We start from the raw sequence: 18,234 nt of genomic DNA, 5'->3' as shown, positions 1-18,234 counted from the left end.
GGCTTATTGCGTCAAAAGCTACTGAAAGATCAAAGAGGAAAAGGATAGAATAGAAGCCCTGGAATTTGGCCGGGAGAAGGTCATTAGATTTAGTGAGAGCAGTTTCATTAGTTTGGACAGAGTGGAAACTAGATTGTTGGGGGTCAAGGATGGAGCTGGAAGTGAGAAACTCAAGGCAGCAGTTTTAGACAGCAAGTCCAATACATTTGAAGAGGCAGTGGCTTTGTAAAGGGTGTTAAGATCTGTAGATGAAAAATGCTGCAGAAGCACTGCTTAAGAGCTAAGACTCTTTTTATCATTATTATTAAAAACTGGGACCTTATTCATGGGAGTCAGGAATTTTCAAAGTGTATCCTGGAAAATAGAGAATGGGGTAAACTAGTAAATATTGAGACTGCTCAGGTAATTTTCTTAATTAGGTTATTGGAACAACATTTTACGAGAACTTAGAAGGAAATAGAATCATTCCACTCCTCTGCCTCACATCCGCAGCTGCTGGAGTAGCCATAACTCCACTTTGTTTCATCATGTCTCTAATTCATTGTAATACCTGCCACCCCCTCGCTACTGTGACCCAATGGAGTAGCTACTGCTCCACCCCGGTCCTATATGACTCAGAGGAGTAATTGCAGGTTGGCTTAGCTATCTCACTTCTGTGACCCACTGGATGGATGGATGTACAAGCTTATGGATTCACTTTTTACTTCAGAAGAATATCTGTTTCCAGGCTACCCCACACATTTTTTTTTTTTTACATCTGCTGGATGTTGAAATTCAGACGAAATCCTAAAGTAAAAAACAAACAAACAAAAAACCACTCTCTCTGTTACTAAAATTTTGTATTTAATAGCAAGATGATGACACTGTCAATAAGGTCAATGGCATTGAAGTTAACCGCTAATTTCTTCCTTTTAATGTCCCTCCAGTTCATTACAGAACTTAGTGGTCTATGTCTAACCTCAGTCCTCATGCTCAAAGGAAACCTGCACAGCACTTTCAAAAGATGAACCTTGGAGCTTAAATTCATAACTCTGCTTGACTCTAAAAATCATGAACTGAATAGATACACTGGATTTATGGCTTATTACAACAATCTGTAAACCACTCACCCCCTCTTTTTCTCCTATAACTAGAGGGGTGTTAATGGGCCATTCTACCTTGAATGGTCCCTTAAAATATGTGCTAACTACTTATGCTAAACAATCTGCCTCCCCTTGCATTTAGCTGTGATGCCCTGAGAACCTTTCCCAGACCCAAAGAAGAGCTCTGTGTGCCTTGAAAGCTTCTCTTTCACCAACAGAAGTTGGTTCAATAAAATATATTAGCTCAGCCCCCTTGCCTTTCTAATAGATTTTTATGTAATTTCCTTTTTTATTTATAAAGCAAACTGGAAAAAAAAATCCACCATGCACAACCATATTGACCCCCGAACGGCTCATCAGCAGGGTTTGGATCTCTAGAGCCACAGCAGAGCCACACCTACTGCTTGAGCTACTGCTTGAGCTAACTGAGCACCTGGTTGCAATAACAGACTGTTGTCCTCTATGGGGACCAGCCAATAACAGCAGAAGAGAAACATATTTTGCCAATAGGTGTCATAGTTGTTGAGATACTCTGCCCATGGAATGTTGAGACTCTGGAATCCTAGGTCCTATTTCAGGTTCTGAGGGGAGTGTGCTCTAATACTCATAGATCCTTCTGCCCCTTTCCCCCCAGGCTATTCCCTCATCCTCAGCTCCCCTACACACCATCCCAGACTCATGGCCCCCTCTGCTCCTATCCCCTTTCCATTCAAGTCAGGCAATTCCTCCTCCACCACCATGCTGTATGGGTGTCAGTAAGAGGAGCACTGAAAGCATAGGAGAGACAGTCTCCCTCCTCCGTTCCAGTGCCGGACACCACAGTAGCCCCTACCAGCTAGGCAGAGCAATTCTAGGAAAAGTCCTGCTTTTACTACAGCCCTAGGCTGGAGCATGTATAACACCGACAGACCCTGATCGTCAGTGGGCAGGATTGAACCTAGGACCTCCAGAGCTTACTGCATAAACCTCTACCACATGAGCTAAAAGCCAACTGGCTGTTAGCTAAGGCTGTAGAGCAGACTTATTCTTTATCTCTCTTGCTAAGTGGTCTCAGTGCCACTAGATGGGACAGAACACCATGCCCAGGGGGTGTGTGGATTACATGTGCATTGTGGGGTTAATGTATGTGAAGTCTGGCCCTAGCATAGGAGATGTGAGGGGGATGGTGGTGCATGCTCAGTACAGAGTGAATCTTTGAAGAATTGTACTGCAATCCTCTAACAAACCTCTACTGAGCAGCTATGAACCAATTGTTCAGAGTTCATAACATGGGCAAATTTGAGTGGATGTTCACAGGAACAGCAAAAAGCACATCCCTGACACCTAGGGTGACCAGATAGCAAGTGTGAAAAAATCAGGACAGGGGGTGGGGGGTAATAGTTGCCTATGTAAGAAAAAGCTCCAAAAATCAGGACTGTCCCTATAAAATCGGGACATCTGGTCACCCTACTGACACCAGTGTTAACTCTCTACCAAATTTCAAGGGTCTGCTCCAAAACACGGAGTTGCTAGAGCACCTCACTATAAGACTATAACATAGGCAATTGTTCCTTAACCTTATTCTTGCAAACAGCTAAGATATTTTTGCTGAAACTTAAAAAAAAAAATCAGCCTGTGGCAGGCAACTTGCAAGGAAAATTTTATCTCAAAACATGTTAAGTTTAGCAAAGTTCAGAGAAACTGAATACAGGCTTTATAGTGTAAAATGTTAGGCAACTATCAGTGATACTATCAATTATACAGATAATAAAGTAAATTACATTTTTAAAAAATCTTTCACTATTATAATCTAATGTGGTAATACGGGTTTAGGTTCCTTGTAATTTTTATTCTTGACAGCATGTAATCAGATTCCCCACAAAAAATGCAGCAAAAAAAATATAATAAACAAATTAAGTACTGTAGAAACAAGTGTTTCTAAGGAGGAAGTATGATGCAGCAAATAGCTTCCTATAATATTAAGCCTCTTTCTTGGTAATGAGTGTGGGTAGACAAAATCCCGCTCTGACATACAGTCACTGTGACGTACATAGCTTTTTTGAACTGCGGAAACTTCTGAAAAATGTAATCTACTACTAACAGTTTAACTCACTCAGGTTAAGTACAAGCACAGAGCTGGTTTTCCTTTCAGTTTGGATCACACAACCCATATTTGGCATTTTCCACCCTGTCACCCTCCTCCCCCTCCCCACCTTATCTAACCCTCCTACTCCCTCTCAACCCTACTGTCCTCTCTCACTGGTTTGCCTCACTTCTTCACGTTCCACATAAACATAAGTTTTTTACCCCTCTTTAGTAGAAACCCCCTTCCTTCCTTAACTTCATGAGGTGCTGTTGTGAAAATAAACCCTGTAAAGAACCAAATTTTGCTTCCAGAAAGCTTCATTCTGCAAGTGGCAGGGCCCACTGGCCCTGATCCACCAAAGTACTTAAACACAAGCCTAACTAAGTGAGTAGTACTGTTGACTTCAGTCAGGGCCAGCTCCAGGCACCAGCAAAGGAAGCAGGTGCTTGGGGCGGCCAATGGAAAGGGGTGGCACGTCCGGGTCTTCGGCAGCCGAATTGCCGCCGAAGAATGAAGCGGCGCGGCTGAGCTGCCGCCGAAGTGCCGCCGATCGCGGCTTTATCTTTTTTCTTTTTTTTCCCGCTTCGCTGCTTGGGGCGACAAAAAAGCTGGAGCTGGCCCTGACTTCAGTGGAGTTAATGGGACAACTCGTGCATAAAGTACAGTGGTACCAATTTCGCAAATGGTTAAGGCAGCTGAGCTCTATTTATTTTTCTTCTCACTGTTCAACAAGTTGGCCCCTGCCTCATTCCCTATATTCAACTGCTGTATTTACTACACATCCTATTCCAGTGGTTCTCAACCAGGGGTACGTGTACCCCTGGGGGTACACAGAGTTCTTCCAGGGGGTACATTAACTCATCTAGATCAGGCCTGCACAACATGCGGCCCGGGGGCCGCATGCGGCCCTCGTGGGCTCACTGTGCGGCCCGCGGGGGTTGAGTAGGTGGGCTCACTGTGCGGCCCGTGGGGGGGTGAGTAGGCAAGCGGTGGGTGAGGGAGGGGGGCTGAGTAGGTGAGTGGGCGGGCAGTGGCGGGGAGTGAGTAGGCGAGCCGGGCGGGTGGGGGGGCTGAGGAGGCGAGCGAGCGGGCAGTGGCGGGGGGTGAGTAGGCGAGCCGGGAGGGGTGGGGGGCTGAGGAGGCGGCGAGCGGGCGGGCAGTGGCGGGGGGTGAGGAGGCGAGCCAGGGGAGGGGGGCTGAGGAGGCGAGCAGCGAATCGGTGGCTGACCTGTTCTACTGATCTGGTCTAGCTCCCATCCCCTCTCCCAGGGCCGGCTCCAGGCACCAGCAAAACAAGCAGGTTCTTGGGGCGGCACATTTCTAGGGGTGGCATTCTGGCATCAGCCATCATAGGCGCCGACTCCGGGGCATGGGGAAAAAGTGCCCCGCCGCCCCAGCTTGCCTCCACCTGTTCCCCTGAGCACGCCGCTGCCGCTCCGCTTCTCCCCCCTCCCTCCCAGGCTTTCCGCGCGCGAAACAGGTGTTTCGTGCAGCAAGGCTGGGAGGGAGGAGAAGCCGAGCGGCGGGGCACTCGGGGGAGGTGGCAGAGGTGAGCTGGAGCGGGGAGCGGTTCCTCTACCCCCCCCCGTTACTTCCTGCGCCCCCCCACCCTAGCTCACCTCCACTCCGCCTGCTCCCCTGAACATGCCTCTGCTCCGCTTCTCCGCCCTCCCTCGCCTGAGAGGGAGGGGGGAGAAGCAGAGCGGCGGCACGCCCCGGGGGAGCAGGTGGAGCGGAGATGAGCTATGGCGGGAGGCCCGCAGGAAGCAATGGGCGGGGGGGAAATGCGACACACCGGGGGAGGAGGCGGGGGTGGGGATTTGGGGAAGGGGTTTGGAAGGGCTGGAATTGGGGCAGGGGCGGGGCCAGAGGGGCACAAAAAAAAGGGGGGGCAGCCAACATTTTTTTTGGCTTGGGGCGGCAAAGATCCTAGAGCCGGCCCTGCCCTCTCCAAGGGTTGCAGCTGTCTGGAGGTGCCTGCCTTCCACGCCTTCCTCATTCGCACCTCATTCATTCAACAGGGCCATTGATTACAAAGTGGGGGAAAGATCTGATTCTACTTCTAGCAAAAAGACATTTTTCTTTTACCTTAATTATACTACCTTAGGGGCCCGCTATAACAAATTACCGAGGTTCAATACTGCTGTTTCAGTGAGGCGGCGCTGGGGAAGGAGGATTTGTTTCCGCGGGGCAGGTGGCGCTGGGGTGTGTGTGTTTCGGCAGCTCTGGGGGGATTGTTTCCGTGGGGCGGGTGGTGCTGGGGGGGGGGGGGAGTGTTGTGTTTCGGGGGGGGGCTGGGTGGCGCTGGGGTGCGGGGTTGGCGGCGCTCGGGGGGTTTCGGCCCTCCGCTGTTTTCTTTGGAGTAATATGGCCCTCGCCGCTTTACGAGTTGTGCAGGCCTGATCTAGATAGTTGCCTAGTTTTACAACGGGCTACATAAAAAGCACTAGCGAAGTCGGTACAAACTAAAATTTCATACAATGACTTGTTTATGCTGCTCTATATACTATACACTGTGATGTAAGTACAATATTTATATTCTGATTATTTTATAATTATAAAAATGAGAATATATGCAATTTTTCAGTAATAGTGTGCTGTGACACTGGTATTTTTATGTCTGTTTTTGTAAGCAAGTAGATATTAAGTGAGGTGAAACTTGGGGGTATGCAAGTTAAATCAGACAGCTGAAAGGGGTACAGTAGTCTGGAAAGGTTGAGAGCCACTGGCCTAATCAATGTGAGTCCCAAATGTGTTCTCAGTTACACTGGTGTATCATCGGAATAAGAGCAGTGATTTCCATAAGCCAAATGCAAATTTAGACTGTTGTAATTACATATGGTATTAGGCCCCACTTGAGACATGAATTGTATGGATTCTGTCCTCTTTTGAATCACCATCCAACCTGTTCACTAAGCACACTATGTCCCCTGGAAATAAGATGTAACCATGTAATTCCAGACCGTAGAGGAATGATCCCAATGCATGGATGTTTGTAGTGGTGTTGTAACCATGTTGTCTCTTTCACTGATAGAAGTTGGCCCAATAAAATATAACACCTCACCCACTTTGTCTTGCCAATGCTCAACCTGCGGGGGCCTGTGTTTCAACACAATATGTGACAAAACCCCAAAACGAGGGACACAGAAACATCACATAGGAAACTGAGAAGGCTGTGGGAGTCATCCCTTCATAGACAATACATGCCTTTTCCTGCAACTTCAACAAGGGCTAGTTCTGATGTAAATAACTTCCAATCCCTAAAGTGAAGGGAGATGTGATGTGTGTAAGAGACAGGCAACTCTGGGAACAAAATGCTGCCAGCCCTATAAATGGGAGCCATGTGTGCATTTGGGGGCAGAGTTAAGGTTACCCTGGACCAGTCATAGCACCCACACTGTCTGTGGTACAGTCTAGAATCAGACAGTTTGCGCTCTCCCTCGTGCTGGTTTCTCCCGTGTGTGAGAAGCAGCGTCACAATGCGCTGGGCTAGTCCAACTGCTGCACAGGGGGAGGGTTATTCCACATTCTACCTGACCGGCGTGCGCGGGGAGGGGAAGCGATGGGGGAGCTCTCTGTCCTCTCACTTACCCCGAACCTCCGCGGGCCCCCGCACGGGGCGGGCGTGACGGGAACCGGGTAGAGGGCAGGGACTACGGTAATCGAACCTGCCCCCCCTTTCTCTGTAGAGCGATGGTCTCTTCCGGAAGCGCGCGGGCGAGGCCCAGGGAGCCCGCCTGGCCGCGCCGCTAACAATAGGGAAGCGGGGCTGGGGAGCCGCCGGCCCGAGAGACGCGGGGAGCGACGCAGCGGTGAGGGGCTCTGCCTGCTGCGGGACGGGGGCGGGAGTCGGGGTCTGTGGTGAGGGGCGGGGGAACCGAGGGGCGGGGGTGGTCGGGGTCCCTGGGGGGGAGCGAGCGAGCGGGCTGGGGGCGGCTGCTGGCGGGCTCTGTCTGTCCCTGCCGCGCTCGGCGGCCGGAGGGTCTGGCCCCGTTCCTCTGCCGCGCCCACGAGTCCAGCCCGGCCCCTGTCGCTCGGCTCTGGGAGCCTGCTGCGCCCCGTGCCGGCCACTTCGCTGCGTTGGGGGGGTCACCCCCTTCCCGTCTCAGCCGCAGGTGCCGCCCCGAGTTCCCCGGCACGTGTCCGTTTTCTGCTGGAAATCTCCGTAAAGTTTCCAGGCTCTGGTTTCAGAGACGGGGCTCGTGATAGTTTCACCCGCAGGGGCTGCCAGGGCAAACCTGCATTAACTCGTTGTGCCATCAGACGCTGCTAATTGTCCGTGGGCGGGAGGAACACCATAGCGTGTAGTAGGAAATGCTTTGTTGTTGTTTAATATCTGACTGGAGAATTACGAAGGAGGATGTGATTTAGGTAAACTTCCCTAGTTTCATTAAAATATGTTTGCAGTGGAGTTAACAGCCCATATAGAAACTACTTTAGGCCTTCCAGTGTTTTCATATTGTTTGAATTATGTGAACACATAAGATATGAAAAGGGTCAGGCATCTGATTGCTTGTATTGCTTTCAGAAATTACACTCTGATGAATAAAATGAGTTTGTAGCCTTTATTTTCTTTAGTGCATCTGTGTCCAGAACTCAAACCACTTTCAGGAATCACACCGTTTCTGTAGTAAATGTGGATGCATATTGACTGAAATTTGAGTTTTGTCAAGAACTGCAGAATATATTTCTTGCTTCCTCATTTTGACAAAAGGGATAGTATAATGTTATAAAATAACGTTGTCACCTTTGCCTTTCTCCTAGGGGCACTATGAATGAAGAGCAGTTTGTTAACATTGACTTGAATGATGATAATGTTTGCAGCGTGTGTAAACTGGGAACAGAAAAAGAAACACTCTCATTTTGCCATGTCTGTTTTGAGTTAAACATTGAAGGTAAGAAATCAGTACAACTTAACTCAATAGTGTACTTCATTCTAAATGTCCCAGAATACCTTGCATCGAGTTAAAGAGAAAAAGAAAGTTCTAAAAAAGGAAAGTGACTTGGTGGCTTGAAGCCAGTGAGAGACAAACTCTTGCATAAATAGTTATCAACAAATTTGTAGATGTAATGCATAATTTTAACACTATTTCTAAATAACTGTGATAATTTTGTGGACTTACTTCCTCAAGGCTTCCAAACCCTGAATAATTAACATACTTTTTGCCATTCTAAATAACTTCTTCCTGAGTAAATGACTTCCATTATTACCCTTTGTCTTTCATGTTTCAGTTAGATTTCTTTATGTACTATAAAAATCAGCTTGGCTGGGCTTTTGGATAAACAAAAATTTACAAAAAAGTAGACAATCCTCTTTTCCAAATAATGTTGTATACTTGCAGTGATAAATAGTATCTAATAACAGGAAATGCTTTTCAAAATACCAAGAGAAATTGTGTAATGGATGTTTTTCTATTTATTTTGGGAAAGTATATTTGTACTGTGGTAGTGCCTAAAGTTCCCAGTCAGAGATAGGTAGCCGCCTATGCTAAGCACGGTCTTTTCTTCTTTGATTTTCTTTGATTCCTGTCCATGAGCTCAGCAGCAGTGATTGGGCTGAATTAAGTCTTTCCACCATTTCCTGTCTTGTTGTGGCTTCATGGCTTTGTTCATCTTTAAACCTTTTTGTTCTCTGTCATTCACTGTGTCTATCCAACGTATCTTTGGTCTTCATCTATTTCTAGTTCCTTGTCCTCTGGTATGTATCACCATGTATGTTATCCTTTCCGAGTTCATTGCTGACAGGTGTCCAGACCATTGCAATAGTATTTCTTCGATCTTATGTGTTTGGCATGGTACAGAAAAGTACTTCAGAGGGCACTCTGTGCCCCCAAGAGTTTACAGATGAACTAACGTAATTACATAATTATCAGATTGTAAAGTTTAAGCACAACACATTTCCTGATAGGTTAAAACATCAGTTTTCATAGGAATAATCTAAACAACCATATTGAGGGCAGGGACAATGCCTGCAGCTTCAAGGGTCCACGTATGTGGATGTTTTTGTGGGACTGAACAGCCGTGTTTTAAAGTGTCAGGTTTTACTTTATTGTACTCTTCTGTGTATGAATTAAATTGCACCACAAAAGGGAGTGCTGCAAATTAGAACTCTTCCATTTTGATACACCATAGATGTTTTGTAGTATCACATTGCTGCCAGACTCGGACAACAAAAGTAATCCAGTCTGATTATATAATGGATAGATCTACCCATCCTAGAAGTACTTGTTTGGCAGGGGTGACCCCAAGCCATGCGTACATTAGGAGTGCTTTACTAGTATAAGAATACCATTATACGATGCTGGCGAAGTGCTCCTGGTCTGGATGCAGCTGTACTGGCAAAGGTGCGCTTAGTACCGGTATAATAAAACAACCCCCAAAGAGTGAAACATGCTATCCCTGTAAAAGTGCAGATTTTCCAGTAAAGCTGCTTCTACAGTGTGGGCTTTTGCTGGCACAGTGATGTTGGTCGGGGATCACAGCACTCCACACTGATGACCAATATAGCTATGCCAGCAGAAGTCTAGTGTAGATCTGGCCTGCATCGACCGTGGGCGACTGAAAGGGAACAAGTTCATTGGTATGCAGTGTATGAAGTTAGTGTGCCCTTCGTGCTGTTCTAAGTAGTAGCATCTTGTCCTTTATCTTTTGTTCTGATATAGGAAAGAACTAATTGATTGCATTTAACATGAAGGAGGGGTCGAGGGTTTCAAACTTCATAGCTTGTGTAGGCCAAAAATCCCATTGTGCCATACTCCTGGTCTCTTTCAGGGACTCCCTGCATCTCTCCAATCTCCTCCCCCCACCAGAGGTTCTATGTATTCCCCGTTCTCCCCTTGATGGCTGGTGTTTTGCTTCCCATTTCCTCCTCCCTAGATAGCAAGGGCTCTCTCTATCTAATAAACGCTCATTTTCCCACTTCTCCCATGCAAGGGGCACTTTCTGCTGCCCCATACCTGGGTCCCTGTTCTCCACTCATGTGAAGGACTGTGTGCACACGCCTCCATACACACCCATTTCTCCACCCCGCCCCCCTTTCTTATTTCTGTCTGGGTGATAAGTCATTCATGGTATCAATGTGTTAAACTATTGGGACGCTGAGCAGAGATGAGATAGGGTATTGTTATGTTGGAAGCCATGGATGGATGCTATCAACCAGGTTTTTTTAATCTATAGACCAGGGATCGGCAACCTTTGGCACGCGGTGCGCCAGGGTAAGCCCCCTGGCGGGCTGGGCTGGTTTGTTTACCTGCCGTGTCCGCAGGTTCGGCCGATCGCAGCTCCCACTGGAGTGGGACTAGTGGGAGCCGCAATCGGCCGAACCTGCGGACACGGCAGGTAAACAAACCGGCCCGGCCCACCAGGGGGCTTACCCTGGCGGGCTGTGGGCCGAAGGTTGCCAATCCCCGCTATAGACAATTGCAGAGGTGATTGAAGATTTGCTTAAGAGCCGGCAGCAGCTTCATGTGTTTCCCACTGGTCTTGCAGTTTATCCTAAATCAGTCTGGTTCCAGTCTGCATAGAATGTTCCCTGAAATATTTGAATTAGTCAAATGCTGCATTCAAAAGTTACCACATTACAAAGAAATGCTGTTGAGTTTTTGACCAAGCTTGTAAAGGCCTTAGAGGGTTTTTTGGGAGGGTCAAGGAGCACTGTTGAAGTTGAGATCAAGGTCTCCAATGCCTTTGCTGTTCCTCAAGCTTTATTGAATGCCAGAAGAGTGAAACTGGTGTGACTGCTTGCTGTCTATAATTATATATAAAAATATGCTCTGTTTCTAGTTCTAACTGAAGTTTTAATGCATACATAATACTAAAGAATGGTAGTTGTACTCCTGTCTCATAGAAGCCAGAAAATATATTGGTCAGTCTGTGTCGCTTTCATGTGCTTACTATCTTAACTTATTTTGGTAAAAATTAAAATAAAACAGCCTTTAACGTTGTCACTCATTCAATAAAAAAGGTAGTACACATCTTAATCTAGCAAGCACTTGTGTTTAATACTTCAGTAGTACTGCACCATCTGCCTTCCCTTTCTATGTAGAAAGGGCTTCCTACTATAGCTTCATCTTTTGATGATGAAACTGGACAGTTGCTTTGAATTAAGGAATATTGTCAGTGTACTTTAAAACTTGGATTTTTTTTTCATAATTTTTAAAATAACTGATAGACTCAGATTTCTCTTTCTGGTTATATTTTAATGCCACCACCTGCACTTTAGAATTAAAGAGAACCTGGTGCCATAATCCACCAAATACTATACTTTTATTTGCAGTTCAATGCTTTTGTTGCAGTGTAACTGCTGTGCATGACTTGTGAACATAAATGACTTTGATATTCAGACACTTGCTTCTTGCTGGTAGGAGCCTTGATATAAAAATATTTCTGCTTTTATTGTGAGATTACTGTATGCATTTGTCGCTCCATGCTTTGTTTTGAGCAGGTGAGCTTGAATCTGACACAGTAGTGGATAAATATAGCTTTATAAAAAACTCAGATTTAATATGATAGCAACAAAATGCATTTATTTCTGGTAATTTTGAATAGTATTAGAGGTACTAAGATTGCTGCACAAAAGTCTTTGTTATATAGCCTTTATTTTTAAGATTTGTTTTACAAGCCTAAAGAAATAGCTACTTAAAACTGTTTTTTGTTTAAGGTAAATGTGATGTGTTTAGGTTCATATACTTATTAATCTAGAAATATTTATGTAAGTGTTGACGCCCTTATCAGCATAGAATCTGAAGACTTCATAACTACTGCCTTTTCCCCTCAGTATGCCCCTATGAATTTGGGAAATACTATACATGTTTACAGAGGGGAAACTGAACTGAGGCACAAAGTAAATTAAGTGATTTTTCTGAAGTCTCACTGAAAGTCTGTAGCTGAGCCAGAAAATGAATCCTGGTATCCTGAGTCTCAGCCCAGTGCCCTGATCACTAGATCTTTTCTACCTTGAAGTAATATTAAGCTACTTTCACTACCACTTCTTAGACCATTGAGTTGCAGAACAATTTGCCACTTGGAATGTAGACAAGTAGTAGTGGTCTTCAGTTGTTCAAGACTTGGGAGGGGAACACATTGGGTAATCCACAAACTTTTTTTATAAAACAAAATGCATCAGGAATTTTCTTACTAGCTTTACATTTCTATCATTCTGTCATCAGTCACTTCTTGCACAAGAAATCAGCAGTCATTTGTAATTGCTAATTTTCTTGCACTGAATAGTTCTAAATTATGAGATGCAGTGTGTCAGAAATGTCATGACTATTTTAAAGTTTACACCGGACAGTCTCTACGCAAAAGAATTAATGGACACAAATCTGACATCAGGAATCCTAATACTCAAAAACCAGTGGGAGAACACTTTAACCTGTCTGGCCATTCAATGACAGACCTGCGGGTGGCTATCTTACAACAGAAAAACTTCAAAAACAGACTCCAAGGAGAGACTGCTGAGCTGGAATTGATATGCAAACTAGATACAATCAACTCAGGATTAAATAAGGACTGGGAATGGCTGAGCCATTACAAACATTGAATCTATCTCCCCTTGTAAGTATTCTCATACTTCTTATCAAACTGTCTATACTGAGCTATCTTGATTATCACTTCAAAAGTTTTTTCTCTTACTTAATTGGCCTCTCAGAGTTGGTAAGACAACTCCCACCTGTTCATGCTCTCTCTATGTGTGTATATATATCTCCTCAATATATGTTTCACTCTATATGCATCCGAAGAAGTGGGCTGTAGCCCACGAAAGCTTATGCTCTAATAAATTTGTTAGTCTCTAAGGTGCCACAAGTACTCCTGTTCTATTTAAAGTTTAGTTGCTGCTTTTTATTTGAACTGGATGGCATCAGGCACTCAGACTGTTAAACTTTCAAAGACTTAGTTTATTGGGTGTTTTTTCTATTTGTGAGTCCTAGCTGTTCAGCATGGGAAGTAAGCAAGCACTTTTACGGTTCTTCAGAAACGAAACTGATAGCTAGGAAAGAGATTTGTTCTAACTATTGTATATGATGTTTGGTTTAACTTAATATCTGAATTTATATTTAGATACGCAGTTTACATATAAACAAACTGTTCCTCTCAATAAAATAAAGAAGCCACTTGTATTTTAAAACAAACTTTCAATACATATAACTGTGCTTAGTATCTTTCCAAGGTAATGAGCAATTCCAGTGTCCACAGTAGCCTGTGTCAGCTTCCCTTCAAAACTTTCTGGAAATGAGTTTTCATTTCCCTCATATTTCACAAAGGACCCAAGCTTTCTCTCTTGACTTGGTCTCCTTTAAGGCCAGAGTTCTGTCTTCTTTCCTGGGGAGTATTTGACAGCATTTTTTCCTAAAACTGCCTGTACCAATTCCACACATCTTAAGCAAAACTAAAGTTATTTGGCATGAGATTTAAAACAATAAGAAAACCAGAAAAAGATTGTAGAACTTCAAACTTATGTAGATTAAATATTGCAGAAAGTACAGATAGCTAGGCTGACTTTTTAATTAACCATAAACCAGTTGGTTACTATGGATGGAACATTATACCCATGCAGAGCCCCTCTAACTGTAGAAGTTCATTTGTATGGATAATGACTGCATCCTTTGGCCTTAGTTAAGTAGAATTAAAAATGTAGTTTGTTTTCATCTAGCTCTTAGGTTGGGAATTTTCCAGTCTGTCATTAGGTTGTTTCCTGGATTGGTGTTAGGGTTTCGGTACGTTTCAACTTCTGCTTTTCTGAGGCTGTTTTTAGGAGTTAAATGTTTATTAGCATGTTTGGACATTAGCTCAGATGGCAGTACATAATCACAAGGATATCTATACTCCAATGTTAAGTCTCGTTCACAACCTTTTGTGAGTAAGCAGACAAGTTAAACTCAACTCCCCTCCCCAGTCACTGTTCTTGCTCATTTAAAAGAATTCCTTTGAACCAGTAGGGATTTTAGCCTTTGAGTGAAATATAAGTGCATGCTTTGTCTAAACTGTTGGTCAATATTTGTACTGAGTTAATACCATAAGGACTAAATTAGGCTCAGACCATTGACTAGGTCCTGTATAAATGCATATGAAGGCAAGGGGAGTTTTGCCATTGACTTCAGTGGAACCAGGATTTCATCCATGGTCACTCTCCTGAAAAGCTTGCAGTCTAAATCAGTAGGGATCCACTTAGGTTTTGGGGTCCACCTGCTTTGAGCTCTTGGCAGGGTTGGGCCAAAATACAGAAGACACAGGAATAGACACACAACATATGCAAAATCTCCCTGTTTCTTGATACCTACCTATATAATTTCTTTGAAGGGAGGCGGGTTATAAACAATCGTTATTTAAAGAAAAACTTGGACTAAGTCACAGCTTAAAATTTTTCTATACTTGTGCTAAAGTATTAGTAAACTTTAAACATTATTTCCATTTTAATATAATCTTACATAATTTGTTCACCTGTCTTACACTTAGCTCAGTTTGTGTAGTCAGATTCACTTTCTAGTTCTTATGTGTTACAGTGCACATTAAGGGAATCTTTGTATCCAAAACTCTTCTTTGGGGGAAAAGAGGTGTATTTAGCTATATATTTTTAATTAAAAAATGTTTTTATGCTAATTCTGAATTTTGTGCCTAAAGTAACTGATAGTGTCCCTTAACACTTAGTTCAAAATAGACATCTGATAACTTTTTAAACCATGTAACGTGTTAGTTATGCTGAACAATGTCTACGAAAACTTTAAAAGGTCAATTCCGTTCATGTAGATCCTCACTGGGTGTTGAATGTCAACTCTTCTATGGCTTTAAAAAGAAGAAAAAACCAACAGCTCAACCACACACACATAATTTAGTTGCCTTTTCACAACTACAGGAAACAAAAGATTTGTGGATTGGACTAAGCCTAAAATGGATTTCCTGTTTCTAATTTATAAGGGTTAGATTGCTTAAGTAACGTCATGTGATTTCCTGGCTATCTCGGTTCTATAGACTCTTTCTTTTCTCTCCCCTCCCTCCCCCCCATAACTTTGTGTTGGTTGTGGGATAGGAGGGAGACTAACTGAACTGTTTTCAGTATTACCCATTAGCTAGCCTGGATCTTTAATTTTAGCAGAAACTCTGCATGATCTGAGTTGCTTCCCATCCATCCAGACACATCCTCTGTAAACTAGTTTGGAGACTACTTTACTACTGAGCTCTGCTTTACCTCTCTGATGGATGCTCGTGGGAACCTTCTAATATCAGAAGCTTAAGACATCTGCATGCGCTTATTAAGAGATCAGATTTGGCAGTAAAGGTCTCTTCCAGCATTTTTCCTCCAAAAGTTGGATGTGTCTCTTTTTTTTTAAGACAAGCAATACAAAAATAGCTCAAGATGTGTTGGTTCTGGTGTAATTCAAAAAAGCTTTTACTTCTTGCAAGCAAGGTAGTCCATTGTATGCTCCTATCACTTGATATGTTTTGGTGGAAGGGAAAATAACTGTTCAAGATGTACTAACTTAAAAATCTTAATGCAGAATTATTGAATACATTTGACAAGTCTATTATTAAACATCAAAAATGTCTTAAATAAAAGCTATACCATATTACATGATAAAATATAAAATCTGACAGTGTCAGATTGAAATTTGTTATTTAACCACAGGACATGTGCAGTGACATGCCAGTTTTTTCTCCTCCTACAGAAGACTACATGTAGGGGGTTATGTCTAAAAGAATTATATGCACTTTACTTATAACTTCACCACCAGCCCAGGAAAACTAGAGATTGAGTAATGGCTGGCTCTTGGCCTCAACACATTAGTTCTTGTTTAAGCTACATGGGGATAGTTACATTGATGTAGTTAAACCAATTTAACATACATTTCAAGTGTTCTGTTCACACAGCACAGTGCTATATTGATTTAACTTCAGTATACGTTGGTATCTCATGGATGCCATAGCTAGGGCTAGATCTCCCAGGGAAGGCAGAAGCAGACTAGCTGTTAAGTGACTGAAGCATCTCGACAGCTGTGGACAGAAAGGAGTGCCTAAAGCCACCTAATAGGCCAGGTAGGAAGGATTGGGTGCTCCAGAGTACTGGATTAATAGGATGGTAACACAGGTGTCCCAGCACTGTCCCAGCATATCCAGAAGACCATGGAATGCAGTTTCCCTCCTTCCTACACTTTTGTGGGTAAGTAACCCCACCCCAAAATCCTGAATTAATGGAAGTTGGGGATAGGACAGGCACCAGCACTATACCCAGATAGCAAAGAGTCTTATACTCCCTCCCCCTGCTCTTTAGATCTTAGGCCTGGTCTATACACTAAACTGCATCAGTTTAATACTCTTGGGGGCATTCTGCACCAAAAAATTAAAAATTCTGCACACAATATTTTAAAATTCTGCAAGTTTTATTTGTCAGTAAATAAATGCAGAGACTCCAGTATGGCAGTGGGTAGCACAGCACCCACTCAGCGGTGAGTCTGCATCCGACCCTGACACAGCACAAGGCCTGTGTCTGCCCCAGAAACACCCTGGAGACCTGACTCTCTGTGCCAGGTGCACCATATGTGGGGCAGGCAGGCTCAACCAGGCAGGATCCAAGTATGAAAGGGCTCGGTGTGGGGTGAGAAGGTTCTGTGTGGGACAGTCTGGTTGCAGGCAGCTCAGTGGGGGTGGGGGGTCTAGGTAGGGGGGATCTGAATGCGCAGAGGCTCATTGGGGGGGTTCCAGGTGCAGGGGCAGTGGGTTCCAGGTGAAGGTGTTTGGGGCTCAGCAGAGGTCTGGGTGTGGGGGGCTCAGTAGGGGAGTCTGGATGCTGGGGGAGTGGGGCTTGGTGGAGGGGTCTGGGTGCAGCTAGTTGGGGGGTCAGTGGTGTGAGGGCTGAGGGTAGTGCAGGGGGATCATCAGGGTGGGGGTTTAAGTGCAGGGAGCTCAGTGGGGGGGTTGTCTGGGTGCAGGGGTGAGGGGTCTGGAGGCAGGGGTGCTAGGTGCAGGGGGGCTCCAGATGCAGGGGTTGAATTCAGTGGGGTGGGGTTTTGGGTATGGAGGGTTAGGGTGGGTTCTGGGTGTATGGGGTAAGGCTTGGTGGGGGGGTGTCTGGGTATGGGAAGCCCAGATGCACGGTGGTTGGGCAGATGAGGGAGCAGCTCCCCACACAGTAACCCCTTTCCCCACAGCTGAAGAGCAGTGGGGCAGGAAGCAGGGGAGGAACCTGAAACGATGTACCTGCACTGCTAGGGAATGGTGCGTGACTCCTCTTGCATCTTCCCTTTGGTTCCCTGTCAGAAAGTCATTTTTCTGCGGGGGACATGAATTCTGCACTTGCACAGTGGTGCAGAATTCCCCCAGGAGTATTAAAGTTTAATTAACAAGGTGCTTTCAAACAGACTCCATTAAAGTAGTGCACTTTAAGTGTGTGGACATCTTTAAATTGATTTTTAACTGGATTATCATTTTTAATTTACACCTGTTAATTTAATTTTTTAGTGGAGGTGAGTGCCAAACTTAGTAGCCTTATAGTAAACATTTTCATTAAGGAACATTGCAATACAGACCTTCATTAACCGGATTAGTGAGCTTTATAGCATTCATGTATCTGAAAAGTGCATTTTATGACTAAAAAGTTCCTTCCTTTCCAGCTACTGATGAAATAAATTGATGTTCACAGTTGTAAAAGCAATTAGAACTGAGAAGTCCTATTAGATGCTTGCTGGGATCTGAAGGTAATGGCAGTAGCTTATTCTGTTACATTAATTTAAATTGATAGGTTGGAAAGACCAAAGTGTTTTAACAGCTACCTAACAAAGTAAAATGCAACAGAAGTTAAGCAAAACAGGCTGCTGATCACTGAAACTTGGTCATGTAGGCATGTGAAATAGTCTTGGTGTTCAAAAGCACCCTGTTGTGTGTTCAGCATTTGCACCTGTTGAATGGATTTAATTTTACGTACTTTGAATTTTGGATGACTATTCCCCCCTCTAGGTGAAGTGATCAAAACACTTGCAAACATGGCTGAGAGCTCTTCTTGTTTAGAATATCACCAAGTTTAATCATTTTGTGATCTGTTACTGCCTTGGTTTTAAGTTGTCAGCCATTTTTGGCTGTTTTTAAATGTACAACTAT

At 44.3% G+C, this 18,234-nt stretch overlaps 1 protein-coding gene across 2 annotated transcripts in view; it reads left to right on the top strand.

Annotated features, from left to right (window-relative positions):
• The first annotated feature begins 6,875 nt into the window (after positions 1 to 6,875).
• Positions 6,876 to 18,234, top strand: part of C1H21orf91 (chromosome 1 C21orf91 homolog) — a 31,908-nt gene continuing 20,549 nt past the window's right edge. For both annotated transcript variants that reach the window (XM_065407970.1, XM_065407962.1), the window contains exons 1-2: positions 6,876 to 6,959; positions 7,912 to 8,042. In XM_065407970.1, the coding sequence (XP_065264042.1) occupies positions 7,919 to 8,042 (124 nt within the window). In that variant the 5' untranslated portion in view covers positions 6,876 to 6,959; positions 7,912 to 7,918. The remainder of the gene's footprint in view (positions 6,960 to 7,911; positions 8,043 to 18,234) is intronic.

Source organism: Emys orbicularis, chromosome 1 (genome assembly GCF_028017835.1).
Source record: "Emys orbicularis isolate rEmyOrb1 chromosome 1, rEmyOrb1.hap1, whole genome shotgun sequence".
Taxonomy (NCBI): Eukaryota; Metazoa; Chordata; order Testudines; family Emydidae; genus Emys; species Emys orbicularis.
This window is presented reverse-complemented; position numbering and strand designations above follow the sequence as displayed.